This window comes from Acanthopagrus latus, chromosome 2 (genome assembly GCF_904848185.1).
Source record: "Acanthopagrus latus isolate v.2019 chromosome 2, fAcaLat1.1, whole genome shotgun sequence".
NCBI lineage: Eukaryota > Metazoa > Chordata > Actinopteri > Spariformes > Sparidae > Acanthopagrus > Acanthopagrus latus.
The window spans coordinates 20,878,939-20,896,297 of NC_051040.1; the positions used below are offsets into that span (position 1 = coordinate 20,878,939).

Sequence of the window (17,359 nt, forward strand, 5' to 3'; positions counted from 1 at the left end):
TGCCATTACTATAATTAGACTTTGAGCAACAAACACAAAACTGAATGACCTACACATATGAAGTGTATGCATTGATGTCATCTGGCACCCAAGTCTCGTCTCCTTACTTGTCCAGCTCTTGCATCCTCCAACATCCAGACTGATGTTAGATAAAGCCTCTAACACAAGCTATGTATACACTGAACGCGTGATGAAATACACAAGACTGTTTCGTTGTTTTATTAAAATGTTGAATAAAGCCTCAATTTACATTTCTGAACAATGCAGCCATTTTAATGTTGTGTCTGATTCTACATAAAAAAAACTATACACATTTATGCCACAAATTATAATGTTCACGTTACTTCTTTTTTTATTAATCAATCAATCAACTGGATTTCAACCAATGAGACCTCTTCATTTAGTGTGACTAGAATGACTGGTAGAGGCATATTCCAAAAGGTATTTTTACACAACAAACTCTCAGTGTCCGCTGGATTTATCCAACTAGAGTCAAATATTGACCAAGGAAATGCTTTGAGTCACCCACTTTCACATAATGGACCCATTAAGTTAAAAGGTACAAACAATGATGATTAACACAGAAGTGAGCATAAGAATTAAAAAGAATACAACAAAGTGCCGTGGTTGCCTTACCTCTGCTGCATCTAACAGGATTTTATGCAAATCACCCACACTTGAAAGCAGACAATTAAATCAAAGTCTCTCATTGGCTGAGGGAGACATTACAGCTTATAAGGTCTCAGGCAAGGTTACTAAAAGGAAACAGAGGCACAGGTTAAGCAGATGGCTTGTTCCATTCCTGGACAGTAACCGAAGCAGGTAGTGATATCGTTGTCCTTTTACTGTTGGTGTGTCAGATTTCACTCATCATAGTGAAGTGAAGACAGGAATTTATCCACATCCAAGTCATGGGGAAAGCAATCCATCAGTTTCTTCCTTTCCTGCAGATTTAAACCAAAAATCAGAATTATCACATCAAGAATACATATAAAAATTTCCTTTCATTTAAATGAATTGATTAGGCAATCTACTTTAATTTAGTCAGAAATTCAGTCTCTGCATGATGATCCAAGTGCTGATATAAAACCACCGCAATTTCCGAATCAATCAGAAGTAACACAAATTCCCTTGGGGCAGCTTTACAGAAGTGAAGATTGATTATGTTTCGGTTTAACACAAAATATCAAATTTAAATCACCTTGGGCATTCTCCTGTACAATCTGTATACTAACAACATCATTCACTCACATTCATTGTGGACCTACATCAACCTACATCTGAATCCAGAATATAACTGAAACAGAACTTGTCTACTAAAGAAAACAGTGGCAATTTTAACAACTTAATACACTTTTAACACATGCCTACTCAATGGCAAATCACTCACCCGGTCTTTCTTTGCAGGTGGGCTGGCTTTAGGAGAAGACAGTTTGCGTTTCTTAGAGTTCTTAGAGCCTGCGGATGACATTTCTCCCACTCCCTCCTGTCGTAAACTGTCTTTCAGTGGAGTGCCTGTTCTGGCAATGGCAGCACGAGAAAGAATCATGAGTGTGTGAGCTGCCATGTTGATGCTGTTTTCACTGCCAGCCTCACTGGCTGGGCTGCAGTTTGGGACATCTGGGGTATTGGGGTGCTTCGGATGCTTGGGAGTCCCCTCTCCTTCTTTACCCTTCTTCTGTCGGCAGGGAGTCCTGGGGCAGTCCGCGGACTGCTCCTGGTCATGTCCGGACCCAGGTTCTGCAGTGACCACTACAGGTTTTTTGGCTGAAGAGGGAGGAGAGCTGAGACCCTGGATGTCGTGCAGCATCTCAGCTGCCTGTTTGGCCAGAGAGCTGGTCTTTGAGGGGGCTTTTGTAGCCTTGGACTGAGGATTCGATGTAGGCTGGGTGGCAGCTGGAGGGCTGAATTCTCTTGATGCTGAAGATGAAGGTGTTGACTGCTCTGGAACGCTACCTTTGATTTCATTCTCCTTGTTAGCGGTCACATTTGGTGTCTCTTGAGAAGGAGTCCTCTTCTCTGAACGCCCCTCACGTGATTTGGCAGGAGCTTTTTCTGCAGGCTCTTTCCTGCTACTCTCATCTTTCTCCTTCCTAGTTCCTGATTTCAGTGCAGAATCAGAGGACAATGAGCGAGAACTATGAGAATCTTTAGCTTTCACTCTATCACCTTCCTTATCATGACTGGGCTTCCTCTCAACAGATTTTGATGGATGACCTGATTGTGACTTTTTCAAAGCCTCCGGCTGTGAGGCATCCTCCCTGCTGGTACTTGCACTTTGAGACTCTTTGTTATGGATGCCATGATCTTGTTTACGAGGGTTCTTCTTAACAGGATCTTTCTGGTGCTGCTGTGGAGGTGTGGACTTTACTGCCTCCTTCATGAAGCCTCCGTCAAACTGGGGATCTGCTGAGCATTTGACGGTCTGTACTCTCCTCTTGGGCTTGTTGCCACCCAGGATATTAGGCCTTGTTTGAGTGGCTGGCTGTGTATTATCTTTCTCAGTCCGGTGGACAGACCGTGATGTAGATGTATTTGTTGCTGGAGGTAAGGCGGCTCTTGTTGTTTTCGGAGTTTGCTTCTGAACTTCTGCAGAAGATTCAAAACATAAAATTCTCTTATGTTTAGGACCATTTGCTGCATCCTGCTGGCCTGTTTTGTCAGCAGACACAGGCTGAACCAACTTACTCAGATGCTCAGTGCCTGGAATTCAGAAAAAAATGGTCAGAGAAATAAGGTGGTAAAGCTTTAAGCAGAGCAACACAACTGCCTTTGGTCACACACAGTAGAAAGACATTATAAATAGTTATGTATGTCCAAGTAAACCTGTAACTCACCAGCCGGCTTAGACCAATTGACTGCCACCGTGGGAGATTTGGGCTTCACAGTTTCCGACTGCTGTACTGATACTGCCTTTGGTATGGCAACAAGCTGTAAATAAACAATGATGATACATTTCATTGTTCTTGCTAAAAATCAAGAGCCAGTGGGGGCCCTTTAAGGTGGCAAAGTTTATTATAACACACAAGTCTTAATTATAAGTCTTGGATGGATTGAGAAACATACTTACAATTTTGTAGCCTTAACAGTACTGGGTCTTAAGATTAACCAATTATTGGTCTGACCAGCTATCAGATTCAGCATTTTATTTTATTTATTGTTATTTATTTTTGTCAGATTGCAGATCATTTCTTTTTTAACAATGCGCTAATATGGCTCTGATTTGGCTATTAATAAATTGAATCTGCAAATAGTTATCAAATCAATTTAGCACAATAGTACAAGTACAATATTTACCTCTAATAGAGTGGAGCATAAGTACTGTACATAGCAGGAAAAAAATGGAAATATTCTTGTAAAATCCAAGTACCTCGTAATTGTACTTAGATACAGCACTTGTCCAAACTACTTAGTTACATTCGCTCACTGGTCATTTATCAATTTTGACAGTAACACTTTCATTTTTGCATATGCATATGCATACTGTATCGGATGGCAGGATGACAACTGGAGTTGATGGGTCACCAGAACGTTCAAAAACTTTAAGAACTTGAAAATTGTAAGAATAGAAATACCTTTTGACAAAGACCTGCAGATAATGTCTTGTTACCTGATTGGACACCATCTGGAACTTCCCCAATGTATTCTGCCCAACAACAGAAACTGGAAGCATCATGGGCTTAACAGGTGATGGTAAGATAAGTGTTGACCCTGCAGATAAACACAGATTTGTTTATTTCAAAGACTTACACTAATAAAGATTACAGTAATGGGCTGAACAGACAATGAACAACAAAGATGAACAATGTATGACATCTCCCCAACAACCCCAACCCCAAAAAAGCTGGGATGCTGTGGTTGTTTTCACTTTGCATGTTGTGGGCATCAAAATCATGACTGGACATATAGAAGAAACTAAACATTTTCAGTATGAACACATTTAAATGTTTTGTATTTGTGCTGTATTCAACTGAGCATAAGTTTAATAGGATTTGCAAATGATTACATTCTGTTTTAAATTACATTCAACACAGTGTCCGCACTTGTTTGGCATCAGGGTTGTATATGTTACTATGCATGGGCACCAAAATGTACTTGTGCATTGCTCCAGAAGAACAGAACTCCACTTACAACCCATGCACAAATGTAGCAAAAGCAACACTGTCCATTGTTTATCAAGACCAAAATAACTTGAGGGGAAACAAGCTCCCTTCACTGCAAATATGAACACTACAAATTCACAACTAAAGCAGCTCCAAAAGTTACAGCCAGCGATACTCAAATGCGACTGAGATTAGTTTCTTTCTATACAGACAAGCCAAAGTGGAAGTCTGTCGTCTCTTACCTGTGGAGTAGCCTTGGGAGCTAGTTGGTGTGGCCACCCCAAACTGGTTGACAGACATAGGCTGTCCCTTTGAGACACCAGTAGACAGCAGCACTTGTCTGGTTTGAGCATCTGTGGTGGTAGGATCAGTCACAAGGAAATAGCTGGCTGTAGCTCCTTGGAGGGCAGGGGTATTAGTGTCCAGGGGGAGTTGGATTATGTAGTTTTGGGGGACCTGTGATGTCCCTGTCAATGGAGATGCCAACAAAGCCCCAGCCCTGCTGCAGAGAGGACTTGCATGTACCTCAGAGCTTTGTAGTCCACTAACTGCCTGTGCTGCCTCGTCCAAATTAGCCTTTGGTGTGCCTGGGGCTACAGGTGATTTAGCTGGAGAGGAAAGATAGATGGTGGGGATCTTGTCTCCAGAAATGCTTGAAATCGCCTGAGTCAAGGCCAGGTCACTGGAAGAACCCTCATCCTGGTTATCACTGATGATGATCTTCAAAGAAACTATATTGGAATCAGCTGCAGACTTGCTCGGGGTTGGGGGACTCGTGGTTGGATGATCAGGTGCTGAATCAACTGGGCCACAAGAGGAGGATGATGCGGGTGAGGTGGATACGGATGAGGCGGAAGCTGTAAGCATGGCAGAAGTAGAAACAGAGCCAGATGTCGCTGTGGCTGGTGTGGCAGTGGAATCAGATGTTGAAGAGGCAGAATCAGGTGTTACTGAGAGAGTAAAAACTGGTTGAGTGCTTCCTCCACTGCTTGCAATTGACATTTGAGGTAAATCAGCTGTTGCTGTTGGAGTATTGCTCTGTTCAGTTTGTACAGAAGACATCAAAGCAGGCTGGTTAAACGGAGTTAACGGGGCTGAAGCAGGTTGTTTTTTAGATCCTTCTGCTTGTTTAAGCTCACATTTATTGTCCACATTAGAGGCTGGCAACAAAAATGCTCCAGACAAGGGAACTGTGGTTGTGGAGGTGCCGCCCTTTGAGGTAAGCTCCATACTCTCCATACTGTCTACAGGGGGGGGAGGTGTATTTAACGGTTCATCAATATCCATTGGTGTATCAAATACACTGTTAGTGAAGGGAGAGGCTTTTCCTTTTCTGCAAGAGTCCACTGCAGCAGATGAAGCACCTCGTTGCTCTCCCTGACTCACTAACAACCTGGCTGCACTATTTTCAATTCTGGATGCTCTGCCACCAGGGCAGAGAAAAGTTTTCTTTAATAAGGTGGGAGCAGTAGATTTTCTGGTCTTGCGTTCTTGTCCAGGTCTCGCTGGCATTGATGTTGCATCCGAAGCATTAGCATCTTTGTGTGTAGTGCCTGACAAATAAAATAGAAAATCTGATGATTAATCAATCAACAGATATGCCAATTTTTATTTTATTCCAAAAATCAATAGTTAGCATTAGCACACACAACACACAGTTTCTCTGTAAAGAGTGTGGTAAAGCAGTCCAACGGCTGCAGTTTTCAACAAATTGTGTTGAGTCCGCAAACTTTCAACATGCACTAACATCAAAGTAGACAGGGCTAAACTATGTAGTGATGTTAGCAAAATAATACCAGATATGACTGCTCTGAGAGCTAAGAAAGTAAACATAGTTAGAACCTTTCACTGTAGCTCTCTTTTCTCTCTCAACACAACACGTCACTCATGTCGACAACAGCGCTCTACACTAGAAATGTCTACAAGGAGAAATTGTGAATATCCGTTTTGGTTTGGAACAATTATAGTATTTAGTTTTTTGTCCTGATTGAATTAACTTGTTCTGTTCACCATAACTAAACCATTTACCCTCCTTCAGACTTTGCACTACAAATGATAAATCTGACTATATCTGCAGTGTTTTCACTGCACATGAAGTTTTATCTCCCCTCTGCAGTTTGAAGTCAAGAAAACCTGCCTCTGATTATGTGAGATGGAGGGAAACAATCAATGCTGACATCTGTTTTTGATTTCTATCACAGCCTACTACGAGAGACCGTAAAAAATACCTGGATCATCACTCTGAAGGGGTCTGACTGCAGATGAGGGTCCAGCTGCATCACTCTCTTCTGGACAGCCACCAATATCTCCATCACCTGTTTCTCCATCAGGGAATTTAGTTTTATCTGCAAATGCACACAACAAAAAGTCTGTTATTCAATGGTTTTCCATTGTGCTTTCATTCAGAAGTATTGTGCACCACAAACAGAATAAAAGTAGGTCATAGTTACTGTAATCAAAGAGGTCATAAAGGGCCTGAAAAGCTGGGTCAGACTCTGTTTGCTCCAAAATGTCGTGGATAGCATCGTCACTCATATGGATTTCCCCCTGTGCAGGATGTAATGACACACAGGGCAAAATAAATCACTGAATTGATCATGATAAAGGACCATATTTAAGGGGGGGGAAGAAAAGCAGATTTTATTGTTACGATATTAGTATCAAGTATAAATTAGTTCTACAGCACCTGTAATCCTAAGATTTCATCGATAGACTGGTCCGCCTCCACTGTACTCGAAGAGACCTTTGATGTTTGGGGCACTGGATCACTGATTTTAGAGGTGAAACAGAGGAGAAAATAGTGTCATGTAACAACTTTGACAGCCACTGACAAATCCATCACAGAAACTTAATCCATATTCCCTGCAGTGAGCAAACATAATTCCAACTCAAAATGTACCTGGCGAGGATTTTGTTGATGTTTTCAGCAAGCTTCTCCTGTAATGACCTGTCCCCCAAAATCCTGTCACGTGCATTTTGGATCACAAGTTGCTGTGGAGATGAGCATGTGTTAATACATTTAAGGGAGAACAAGCCATTTCTGATTCCATGACATTATAAACTCATAACTTACTGTTTCCACCTACTATAATATATGTACACACATACATATACTGTATACTCAGATCTGAGAGACAACAGATCCTTAACCCAGTCTACTTCTGAATTCATTACATACTCTAAATATTAGATTTCATCATCACAATACACAAAAATCAACACACAAACGCGATCAAAAGTTGCAAAAGTTGAGTATTAACGCACTAAACCAAAAATTAAAACTTTTTCCCCAGGTGTCCAACAAAAGATAAACCTCTAAAGGTTATTAACCACTAATTTGTTGCATAAAAAGGACCAAGATAGTTGTGAGAATGAAAAAAGTTAAAAAATTCTCAGTGTTTAGGAAAGCTGAATCCACACATACAGATCTACTTACAGGAAAGTTCTCATCGCCCGCTTCCTCAAGTTGGGGCTCTGCAATGAGGTTACTGCCAGTTGTGGCACCACCTCTTTTCCTAGGGGTGTCCCTGAAGGCACCAGCAAAGATGAGAGAGTTAACAATGCAAAAGGAAAGGGCACAATGATGTAAGCAGGATAAAGTGCAATATTATACAACAACACAAAGAAAAGCCACAGTATATCAATCAACAAATATGTGTCTGACATAAAACAAACTCAGATTAGCCTTAGCAGGACAGCAGAGTCTGTCTTCGCCGCTCTTTTATTAATGCACTATTAACAACAACTGTATGATAATCATCCTTACCATTTCCGCCGTCCAGGAGACATTGGGCCTGGATTTAGCCTATGTTCTGAAACAATCACTGGTATAGGTGAGTCCCCTGTGATGGACATATTATTTGCACTCATTACACAAAAGTTATTGTTTTAGTGACTGATGATGGCTTTTAAGTTAAGGAAGCAGGGAAATGACACCTATTGCTAAGACTGTAAAAATAAAGTAATAATTCTTTATCACAGAGAAATTATATAAGAGACATTTTATAGATTTAAAACAAACAAACAAAAAACTTTTGAACCGTTACCTCAGTTACACTTTAAAAAGAGAAAAAAAATTAAGAGAACTGCATGTTAAGTGATACTGACTGGGCGTATTTAGTCTGACATCCTGGATCTGTTGGGGTGTTCCACTGCCGATAGCTGGTCGGGCTTGCGGGGCAGCGTAGCTCACAGGGGTGGAGTGGCCGAGCATGCTGTGAGAGGTGTTTGCAGGGCTGACAATGGAGCTCGTTTCAGAAAGTGATGAGCAGACGAGAGCACCGGATGAAGCCACAGTCAAGACCCGCTGTCTAGTTAGGTTTGCTACACCAATGCGTGAACGTGCTGCAATGGACAGAGGCTGGTTAATTAGAAGCCATTGTGTGGAACAAAGAACTCAGCATAATTCCAATTTTATTTCTTATATCATTGTTTAACTACTGTGTAAAGATTGTGCAATGCTAATCATTTGTACACTTTACTATCAAGATGCTACAGGCACTAACATTTGCCACTATAATCACAGTAAGCTTCTGACATGTTTACACATGCTGTAAACAGAATCTAGAATTATTTGACACTTTAACTTTCGCACACGAACATGAAAAACAGAAATCATAAAACTAAAATCTTAGTGGCTCGGTTAAGTTTTCTTGGATGGGTGTCAATGATAACTGATGGCAAACACTGCTGTATATTCTGTATACATATGTGTGCCAGTACCGTACCTTTGCCTTTAATTATTTTACAATACACAAAAGAATATTAAATTGAAAAGACTTACTTCTCTGACATGCTGCTGATATAGCGGGGGCGTTTTGCAACGACCTAAGGAAAGAAATCAAAAAATAAGGGCACAATAACCGTGATGAAGAACCCCCCGGAATTGAGATTGTGTTCAGTTCCAATGAGTGGTCAGATGGTTGCAATGATTTAGAAGCTGAATCCTGAAGCACATTACTTGATCTGGTTGAGTGTAAAATCCAGTTTTTTCCACAAAGAGGTCATCACAGCTGGAACCTCATGACAAGACTCTGAGGAAACAACACATTAATCACACATGAATAAGAGCATATTAAAAATGGTACGTTTATAATATATTCGGGGACAATGTCAGATGATCTCACCTTTCGTTTTAGTGGCCATATACTCATTTAGGATGGTTGTTAGGCCTTTGCCGAAGACAGACTGTGTGGGAACAAAAGCAATGAATCATAAAAGCGTTTTGTACGTTTCTGCGCATGACATTTACCCATCAGTTTCTGAGAGGGTCTGTCAGACAAAAAAGCACACTTACAAACACACACGCAGGAATAGCTCCATCTCCCAAGGTGTGATCCGCATACTCCTTCAGGTTTGGGCTCTCGTGAATGAAAGCTTGGCTTGTAGCGGACAATCCCTCTTCTTGGAGGTACCCTGGGAAGGACATTTACAGACGTCCAGTTAGAGAGAAACAGCACAAGAAAGCTCAAACGACAAGAGGATGGTCATCCCAAATATATTTTTTTTTCTACTGTTAGTTAGAAGGTCAACAGTTGACGGCTGTCAGCTATAAGCTGCCTGTTTACAACTAAGTAGGCTATCATTGTTTGCTAACGCTACAGCTACACTAGACTTACCCAAAACAAGCCGGGCGACGTCGGAGGGTAACAACATGGCTGCCTGTTGGTTGATATAAAGTTAGTAGCAGGGAACAGTAAGCTCCATATTCAAGAAAGGTCCCTCACAAATCTGTTTTACAGCGTCAAATTGATAACCGTTTGCGGTGTTATTGTGAGGGCGACGTCCTAAGCCTACCACTGCTTACTCAAAAGGCGGGGAACTCAAGCACGTATAACCCGGAAGTTTCAAACTAATCAGTCGATCGTAACTTCGGTAGTTGTAGTTCAATCCGAAATGTGAAGTTCCACTTAACCCCCCCCAGGCTGCTGTATATAAACATGTGAGAACACTACATCGAACAAGACTTACTATATGTTTAGTATCATACTACTAATATCGCAGCAGACACAGCAGAGAGTGTGTTTCAACGTTGTCGCTACGGTTACCGGACTCCCGAGGTTCTAGCGACGACCAGGAAGTGATGTGACCCTTGCAGCGCCGCAGACGGGGCGGGAATTTCCTGCATGTTTCTACGTGTGCGTGCATGTGTCTGTTAACGCACGTCAAGATGGCAAAGTTGTGAGTAGCAGCAGCACAGTAGCATAGTTACCGTCCTCACGCCTGCATGTGTGACAGCTCTGCAACTACGATCGGCGCAGTCATCAGAGGTCAGCGATCACACTGAGAGCCACAGAGCGTACTCAGCGTTTGAATGGATGCGTGTGAATCACGTTCATATCTGGTCTGCCACTTGTGTTGCTAAAGTAGCTCATCTACCAGCAAGGCCAGGCTGATTGTAGAGTGGTTTGCAGTACTTTTGCAGTTAACTGGTTGCTAGTAAAACTGTCATTTCATGTAAATTGTTTGCAGGCAGAAGTGAGCTGATGCTGTCTATGCTGAGTGATTGTCATGCAGGCATGTTGTGTATGAATAATAACATGCTGTCTTGTTTACATCTTATCTGGTAGAATAATCCAGATTGAGGAAAACGGTGCCCTCATCCACTGTGAGGCACGATGAGTCTGGCTCTTCATGATCTCATGGTCTGCTGCAGGGGGCTGGAGAGTGACAAAGCTACAGAGAGGAAGGTAATTACATCTGCACATCAACAGTGACATGAGATGTGTTTACAATTTAGTTTCACTGTAAGGAAGTTCTAACCATTGAGTGCAGCATAAATCCACAGCTGTGTCCTCTCTTCACACCCGCAGAAAGTGGCGGAGCAGTTCAGACGGCTCATCCGAACTCCAGAGACTGTGCAAGAGTTGGATCGCTCATCCGGACTCAAAGATAAAGGCTCCAAGCTACTCACATGGGATGCTGCTTTCAGGTAGTCTACCTGTTTATATTTGCATTTTTGTTCATGTGCAACAAAATGCAAATCAATTTCTTCAGCACAACATAAGTCATGTTTTGCTCTGTGTGATTGTAAACATGCTTTTTAGATTGCAACCTCAGTGTCAATTTTGTGTGCGCAAGAATCTATTCTCATTCCCTGTTATACAACATACCTGTATGTTGTGCTTGTGCTGAATTTGTAAATTGTTGTGAGTTTTGGTTTTATTGGAAATGGCCTTGATCTGTTTTGCATACTCTCGTTTTTTCCATGACAGAGTCCTGCAGCGTTATGTCCAGAAGGAGACAGAACTCGTTAAATCACTTAAATCCAATGTCACAGCAACTACGATGGCCAACCGGCAGAAGAAGATGGCTGACGTGTGCAGCTTGATCAAATACTTCATTCGCTGTGCAAATGAACGTAAGGGCGATGTCTTTGCAAGATCCAGTAGTGGGTTAAACTTAAATATATCTGACGTAAATATCTGACTTTATTGTGTCTGTCTGTCTCGCTCTGTGCAGGCGGGCCTCGTCTGAAGTGCAGTGAGCTGCTGAAACATGTGATCGAGGTCCTGCAGAATTCATACAGCTCTTCAGCCTATGGACAAGATTACAGCAGCATCCTATTAAAGGACATCTTCTCTGTCCGCAAGTACTGGTGTGACATCACTTCACAGCAGTGGCACGGTCAGTGGGATATTCATCCGAATTATGTATAAGTGATGTAGCAATTTGAGCATGATACCTTTGAAACAAATCTTGTTTTCGTCTAGCATTACACAGTGTTACAACTGTTGTCTGACAGTGTAACGGCACCCTGGCTGATCAGATTACTGAATCACCTTTTTGTTTGTTTTTGCCGTCCTTAGATCTTCTGGGCTTGTACTGTCACTTGTTCAACTCTTCATCCAAGTCCATCAACCGTGTTCTGGTGAGCAGAGTCATCCACACGGTGGTGCAGGGCTGCTGCACGCAGACTGAAGGATTCAACAACACCCTGTTCAGCTTCTTCTCCAAAGCACTGCTAAATGCCAGGTACAGACTTGACCAACTGCATCCTAAATTGTTATAAACTTAATGCAATTAAATTAAATGACTGCACTTATTGTTTTTCTTTTTTCTCTCAAACTCCTGTGATGGTGTTAGGCAGGAGAAACACTTGTCTATATTGGAGCACCTCGTCTCTGCTCTCAACATCTTCTTGAGATCCGCGGCCATGAACTGTCGGATGAGGGTGTGTCACCTGGGCGAGGAGCTGCTCCCTTCCATACTGTATGTCTGGATGGATATGAGGCCCAGTGTGGCTCTCAAAGAGGAGATAGTGGAGTTCTTGAACCTGGAGATGTGTGCTCACCACCCCAAAGGAGCCAAGACACAAGATACAGGTAGAGTGAGCTTTCCGTATGTCTTTAAAAAACGGCAACAACAAAAAAAAAGTGTTTCTGGTGGTGTTGCGCTTGCACGGCACGGAGGCTTAATTGTGGGTTGTGTATTGTTTCATGTACAATCCCACTGATTTGTCTGTTTCAAGCAGTGCACTGAGACATTTGACAAACCTAATCTAGAAAGTTGAAAGTGCAACCACAGGGAAAGATGTCAAGAGGATCATGCCATCCAGTAATAAACCACAGGTTTGTCCTTATAAACACACAACCAATAACTGGTTGTCTCCTCGCTCATATTTCAGGTGCTCATGCTGAGGACTGGACCAAGTGGAGGAGTCTGCTGTACAACCTGTATGATGCCTTAATCAGAGAAATAAGTCACATAGGCAGCAGAGGGAAGTACGTCACAGGGACCCGGCACATCGCCGTCAAAGACAATCTCATCAAGCTCACAGCTGACATCTGTCACCAGGTAACAGAGATTGTGACTCAAGTATATAAACAAAACAACAACAATTTTGTTTGACGTAAATGTTTATGCAGTTATGTAGTTATAATGATAATAATAATAATATAAAATGCTTTAGGTGTCAGGGGGATTCAGGGGGGGTCAGTCTTGATAACCTTTTTCCTTTAATCCCTCTAGCTGTTCAGTGACGACAATGACAACCATGTCTTGGAGGTGACCCAAACCTCTATCAGAGGCACCCACATGGGCAGTCCCACATATGGAGCAGCCAGCAAGCGAAGGCGCATCGAGCTGGGCTGGGACGTCATCAGGGATCATCTGCAGCCTCACCATAATGACTTTGATATCATACCATGGTATGGAAATCACAACACAATGAATATAAGAACATTTTGAAGGTAAATAAGGTAGTGCTGCTCATAAATGGGCTTTTTTGATTTTGGTAATGGTAGAAAACCCCAGAAAAGTAGCCTGTTGTTTTTCTGGTTGCACCCAATCCAGATCAAGGATCATCTCTGTCATTTTCTCCCCTCAGGTTGCAGATCACTGCAGTGCTCGCTTCCAAGTACCCGTCCATGGTGCCCGGCCAGGAGCTGGTCCCGCTGCTGTCAGTGTTGTACCAGCTCCTAGCCGAGCAGAAGAGGGGAGAGAGGGGGCCGTACGTGCTGCGCTGTCTGAGGGAGGTGGCCCGCTGCCAGGCTCACTACCCGGAGAGGGCCCAGGTTTACAGGCCGGAGCTGGGCAGGCTGTGGGGTCGGATGTGGACCTTGGCACTGCGAGGGGTCAGCTCACCCCAGACAGAAGCTCTCTGCCTGGACCTGCTGAGCTCTATCATCCACGGTGGACTGATCAATATGGACAGGGAACTCTGGAAGCTGTTCTCTGGATCAGCATGTAAACCGTCTCAGTGAGTTGCCACCATGAATATGAGCTTTGTTTATTCTGAAAATTTGTCTTTGTACTACATTTTGATATTTTTGTGTCTGCATTCAATACCCCTTCTTCTCCTCTACCCACAGGAGTGCAGCTCTCTGTCTAGCCCAGGCCCTGCTGAAGTGTCCGGTCCCTAAAAGTCTCATCTCGAGCTCAAGCTGGGACTGTGTGGGGGTCACAGAGGGATCTGCATCCCCTAACCTAAAGGAGACGCTCATAGCCTGGCTGCTGATGACAGACCAGAGTGATGAGATGGAGGAGAGCACAAGACCACACCCCATCATTTGCAGGTTGGCACTATGCTGCTTTACCAAGTTAACTATGGATTTATCTGTTTCTTTCTGTCGATAATAGTATCCTTGTTTAGTGCTTGCTTATTTAGGTATGTAAATTATGATATGTGACACGATCTACTTTCATCATTAAATGTTGGGAAGCTCCACTTACAGTTCTTGGTGCTGCATGTGCAGAAAAAGGAAGTGTAATCTCCAAACATGAATTGTGCTTTCTTCCTTAATTGTATACTATGCAGGATTTGTAGTTTGCTGTTTTAAAACAAAACCATTGAAAGCTGCCCCCTCCTCCCCGGGTCAGCTAAACTGAGAGAGCCACAATGGCCAAGCAAGGGATGCAGATTGAACGAAGAGCAGTGTAAAGGAGGACAAACAAATAACAAGAAAAAATGTTTCGTTCTGATTGTTTCTCAGTGCTTACTATTTAGAGCACAAATAAACACCCCCTTGTCCTTCCGGAAGGTGGCACAAATCTGTATTTTGCATGAATCTTGGCTTAAGCACAGGTTTCCTCCTGTCTGCTGCTCTCTGCTCTGTGTATGTCTGTAGCCCCGCCCCCAGTCAAGGAGACACACTGACTTAAAGCTCATTAGACAGACACAGAAGAGAAGTGACAGCGATGTAACCTGAACACTATGTTTTTATCGAGTCACCGCTTTGTGCCGTTATTTTTCAGTGGCTACACACTACTGCCCAATCTTTGTTTAAGTCTGTATTTCTTTTTTGTGAAAATCCTTCATGGTTTACCTTACGTATGTCTTTGTTAAGATATATCTATTTAACTTTGATTTACATAGATAAAGATCTTTAAATGTGTATTTTCTTGTGATCTTATGTGCAGAGACTTTCCACACAATCTAATAGCCAACATCTTGGTCTCCCTGACTTTGAAAGACACAAGAAGTGGCCTGAAGTTTCTGCTGGGTACTGAAGAGGTAGAAAGGTAAGGGAAATTATCCTGGAGTACCACAACCACCCTAATGATTAAAAACTCTCGCCCCTCGCATCCCTTTCATGCACAATGCATGTATCAGTTGTTTTTTGGTATCATTGTTAATCCAGAATCAGAATATGTAATTATGGAATACAAATAATTCAGTTTTTGATCTCTATTTCAAAGTGCCTTCGTTCAAGAGCAAACTGCATCCGATGCCAAAGACGACCTGGAAGAGATCGAGAGTCTCTACCTGCAGTTCAGCTTCAACACGCTGCTCTCAGTCATGGCAGGGACCGACGAGTCAACCAAGATGTCTTTAGCTGAGGGCCAGTTCGCTGCCGTCCCCGGCCTGAGGAACAAGTTGGAGCAATCCCTGCTTTGCGTGGCTGACAACCTTCTCAACTGCTACTCTCCTGATGTGAGTGGAATTTAATATATATGTGTGTGTGTATTCATGTCGGTGACAAATGGGTATTTATCCTGATTTCCTCCTCCACAGTCTCCGTCCACCCCTCCAGAGTGTCTGGTGCGCTGTTTCAGTCTGCTGACCGGTGTTCTGGCAGGTTATGTCTCCACTGGGTTTCTGACTGAGGAGGAGGCCTGCCGCTCACAGCTCTTCATGAAAGCCAAGGTATCGCCCAGATGCGTGAATATGCAATAGATTCATCATGCTATCCATTTGGTCATCATCCAGCCTCTGAAACATTATGAAGAGCATATAAGAATTGAAGTTTGTTGGTGTATTCTTGTTCCCAGACTCTGGCTCAGGACTTCAGCGGTTTTGTATCTAGCGTGAAGGTGAAGATGACAGAGGAAGGAACCATGAGCACTCTGAGATCCGTCATGAAGCTCTGCACTCAGTCAGCCAGCAGGAACAACAAGGTGACCGAAGCCTCCAACACGACTGTATGCATAATGCTGAAAGGCTGCGGCATTTAGATGGATATACAATCCAGCCACATCCTCAACAATGCACGCACGCTGTCAAACATTCAAACTGTATACCGGTGAGAAAGATTTTCTTGCAGAGTAAATCTTTTGTTCTTGCTTCTCCTGCAGGATAAAGTTTCTCCCATCTCCTCCAGTCTGTTCATTATGATCCTGCCTGCCAGTCTCCTCAGTGAACTGGCTGAGATCAGCAAGCTGTTGGTGAGTGACATCCATACACTGAGTGGTCACTTTGTAAGGTACACCTGTAAAATCCGAGCAGTCCGATAGAACTGTTACAACCATACACGCTCCCTTTTAATACAAAAATAATAACTGTCTGAGAGGTGGTAATGTGTTAATCCTCATATAAAGAGCTGGCTTGCTTCAGTTAGTCCTACTCCCTCTTCTCTCTCAGTCAAGCAGCGTTTCTAAGCGAGTCACTGTTGTGGATGAAGATGATCATATGGATGACGACTTGGATGTGACCAGAGCTCAACAAGGGGACGGCAGTGATCTGTTTGATGAGGACATAGAGTCCAGCAGCAGCAGCAATGGGCACCACAGAATGCAGGGAGACAACAGTGATGCTTCCTGTGGGCCAGGTAAGCAGGGACGACTTACTCTATAAATCAATGCCTCTTTTGGGGCTCAAAAAACTTGGTTTAATGGGGCGCTGTTGGTCAACTGGTAGAGCGAGCGTCCCATGCACAGAGGCTTTGTCTCGCTGTAGTGGGTTAGAGTCCCGGCCTGGGGCCCTTTGCCGCGTGTCACTCCCCCTCTCTCTCGTCCTGTTTCCTGTCATCTCTTCAGCTGAACTTACTGTAAAGCAATATAAAGGCCATACAAATATATTTAAAAAACAAAAAAAAATGGTTTAATTTAAAGAAACGTGTAAAAAATCAACACACAAATGTGACCATTTCCCAAACAAACAGCTTATTCATGTAATGTTAATACTGGCCAAATGTAGAAACAGCACACCACATAACTTCAGGATATTTACCTCACAGCCTGAGTAGCATTTAAAGGCATCTAGAACATCAGCAGTAAAGTTCATGTTTTGCTGCTCTCAGTACGTCAGAATTAAAGGGAGATGGCTGATGTTTTCTACCACTAAATGAAACACTCAAAGTGATGATAATAATGGTTCTGTCCTCCATCAGGTGCAAAGAGTCTGCTAGCAGACGATCATCTGGCCCAACAGGACGTGGCTGTCCTTTCAGTCTTGGAGTTTCTGAGTGAGTGCGGCTCCGTGCAGCCCGTCCACGGTCTGCTCTTCAAGCCGCAGGAGGTGCGGCGCAGGCTGCTGCTGCTGGTGAAGCAGATCGACTTCAGCAAAGCCCTGCACCTCAACATGGTGGGTTGCAGCT

General features: G+C 43.1%; 2 protein-coding genes across 6 annotated transcripts in view; one reads left to right on the forward strand and one right to left on the reverse strand.

Moving 5' to 3' along the window:
• Positions 1–191: 191 nt before the first annotated feature.
• npat (nuclear protein, ataxia-telangiectasia locus) lies at positions 192–10,180 on the reverse strand. 4 transcript variants are annotated; one of them, XM_037085035.1, is made up of 18 exons: positions 10,074–10,180; positions 9,722–9,764; positions 9,400–9,518; positions 9,230–9,290; positions 9,064–9,136; positions 8,887–8,930; positions 8,211–8,447; positions 7,870–7,945; positions 7,540–7,630; positions 7,003–7,094; positions 6,790–6,871; positions 6,554–6,650; positions 6,332–6,448; positions 4,346–5,656; positions 3,611–3,711; positions 2,838–2,931; positions 1,391–2,703; positions 192–944 (listed from the first exon to the last, which is right to left on the reverse strand). In XM_037085035.1, exons 2-18 carry the CDS (start codon positions 9,756–9,758, stop codon positions 864–866), a joined length of 4,026 nt encoding a protein of 1,341 aa, XP_036940930.1. In that variant the 5' UTR covers positions 9,759–9,764; positions 10,074–10,180; the 3' UTR covers positions 192–863. The 4 variants fall into 4 exon arrangements, with proteins under 4 accessions (XP_036940930.1, XP_036940937.1, XP_036940944.1 ...); XM_037085042.1 differs by lacking the exon at positions 10,074–10,180 and adding an exon at positions 9,910–10,067; XM_037085049.1 differs by lacking the exon at positions 10,074–10,180 and having other exon boundaries at positions 1,391–2,589; positions 2,689–2,703; positions 9,722–10,067.
• atm (ATM serine/threonine kinase) overlaps positions 10,175–17,359 on the forward strand; it is a 23,541-nt gene continuing 16,356 nt past the window's right edge. Inside the window, exons 1-18 of one of the 2 annotated variants that reach the window (XM_037085018.1) lie at positions 10,175–10,283; positions 10,673–10,792; positions 10,916–11,034; positions 11,318–11,463; positions 11,565–11,729; positions 11,912–12,077; positions 12,189–12,427; positions 12,730–12,899; positions 13,074–13,252; positions 13,432–13,803; positions 13,916–14,119; positions 14,964–15,065; positions 15,243–15,477; positions 15,559–15,690; positions 15,816–15,941; positions 16,119–16,208; positions 16,405–16,591; positions 17,153–17,346. In XM_037085018.1, the coding sequence (XP_036940913.1) occupies positions 10,721–10,792; positions 10,916–11,034; positions 11,318–11,463; positions 11,565–11,729; positions 11,912–12,077; positions 12,189–12,427; positions 12,730–12,899; positions 13,074–13,252; positions 13,432–13,803; positions 13,916–14,119; positions 14,964–15,065; positions 15,243–15,477; positions 15,559–15,690; positions 15,816–15,941; positions 16,119–16,208; positions 16,405–16,591; positions 17,153–17,346 (2,898 nt within the window). In that variant the 5' untranslated portion in view covers positions 10,175–10,283; positions 10,673–10,720. Of the gene's footprint in view, positions 10,373–10,672; positions 10,793–10,915; positions 11,035–11,317; positions 11,464–11,564; positions 11,730–11,911; positions 12,078–12,188; positions 12,428–12,729; positions 12,900–13,073; positions 13,253–13,431; positions 13,804–13,915; positions 14,120–14,963; positions 15,066–15,242; positions 15,478–15,558; positions 15,691–15,815; positions 15,942–16,118; positions 16,209–16,404; positions 16,592–17,152; positions 17,347–17,359 lie in introns of both variants that reach the window. The other variant, XM_037085009.1, reaches the window with a different exon arrangement.

Excerpts from the sequence above, each read along its gene's own strand:
- npat (XM_037085035.1), bottom strand. The coding sequence starts at position 9,758 with ATGTTGTTACCCTCCGACGTCGCCCGGCTTGTTTTGG. Across the intron at positions 7,095-7,539 it reads CGGGCGATGAGAACTTTCCT|CAACTTGTGATCCAAAATGC; the intron begins GTAAGTAGATCT and ends TCATCTCCACAG. Across the intron at positions 6,651-6,789 it reads ATGAAATCTTAGGATTACAG|GGGGAAATCCATATGAGTGA; the intron begins GTGCTGTAGAAC and ends CATCCTGCACAG.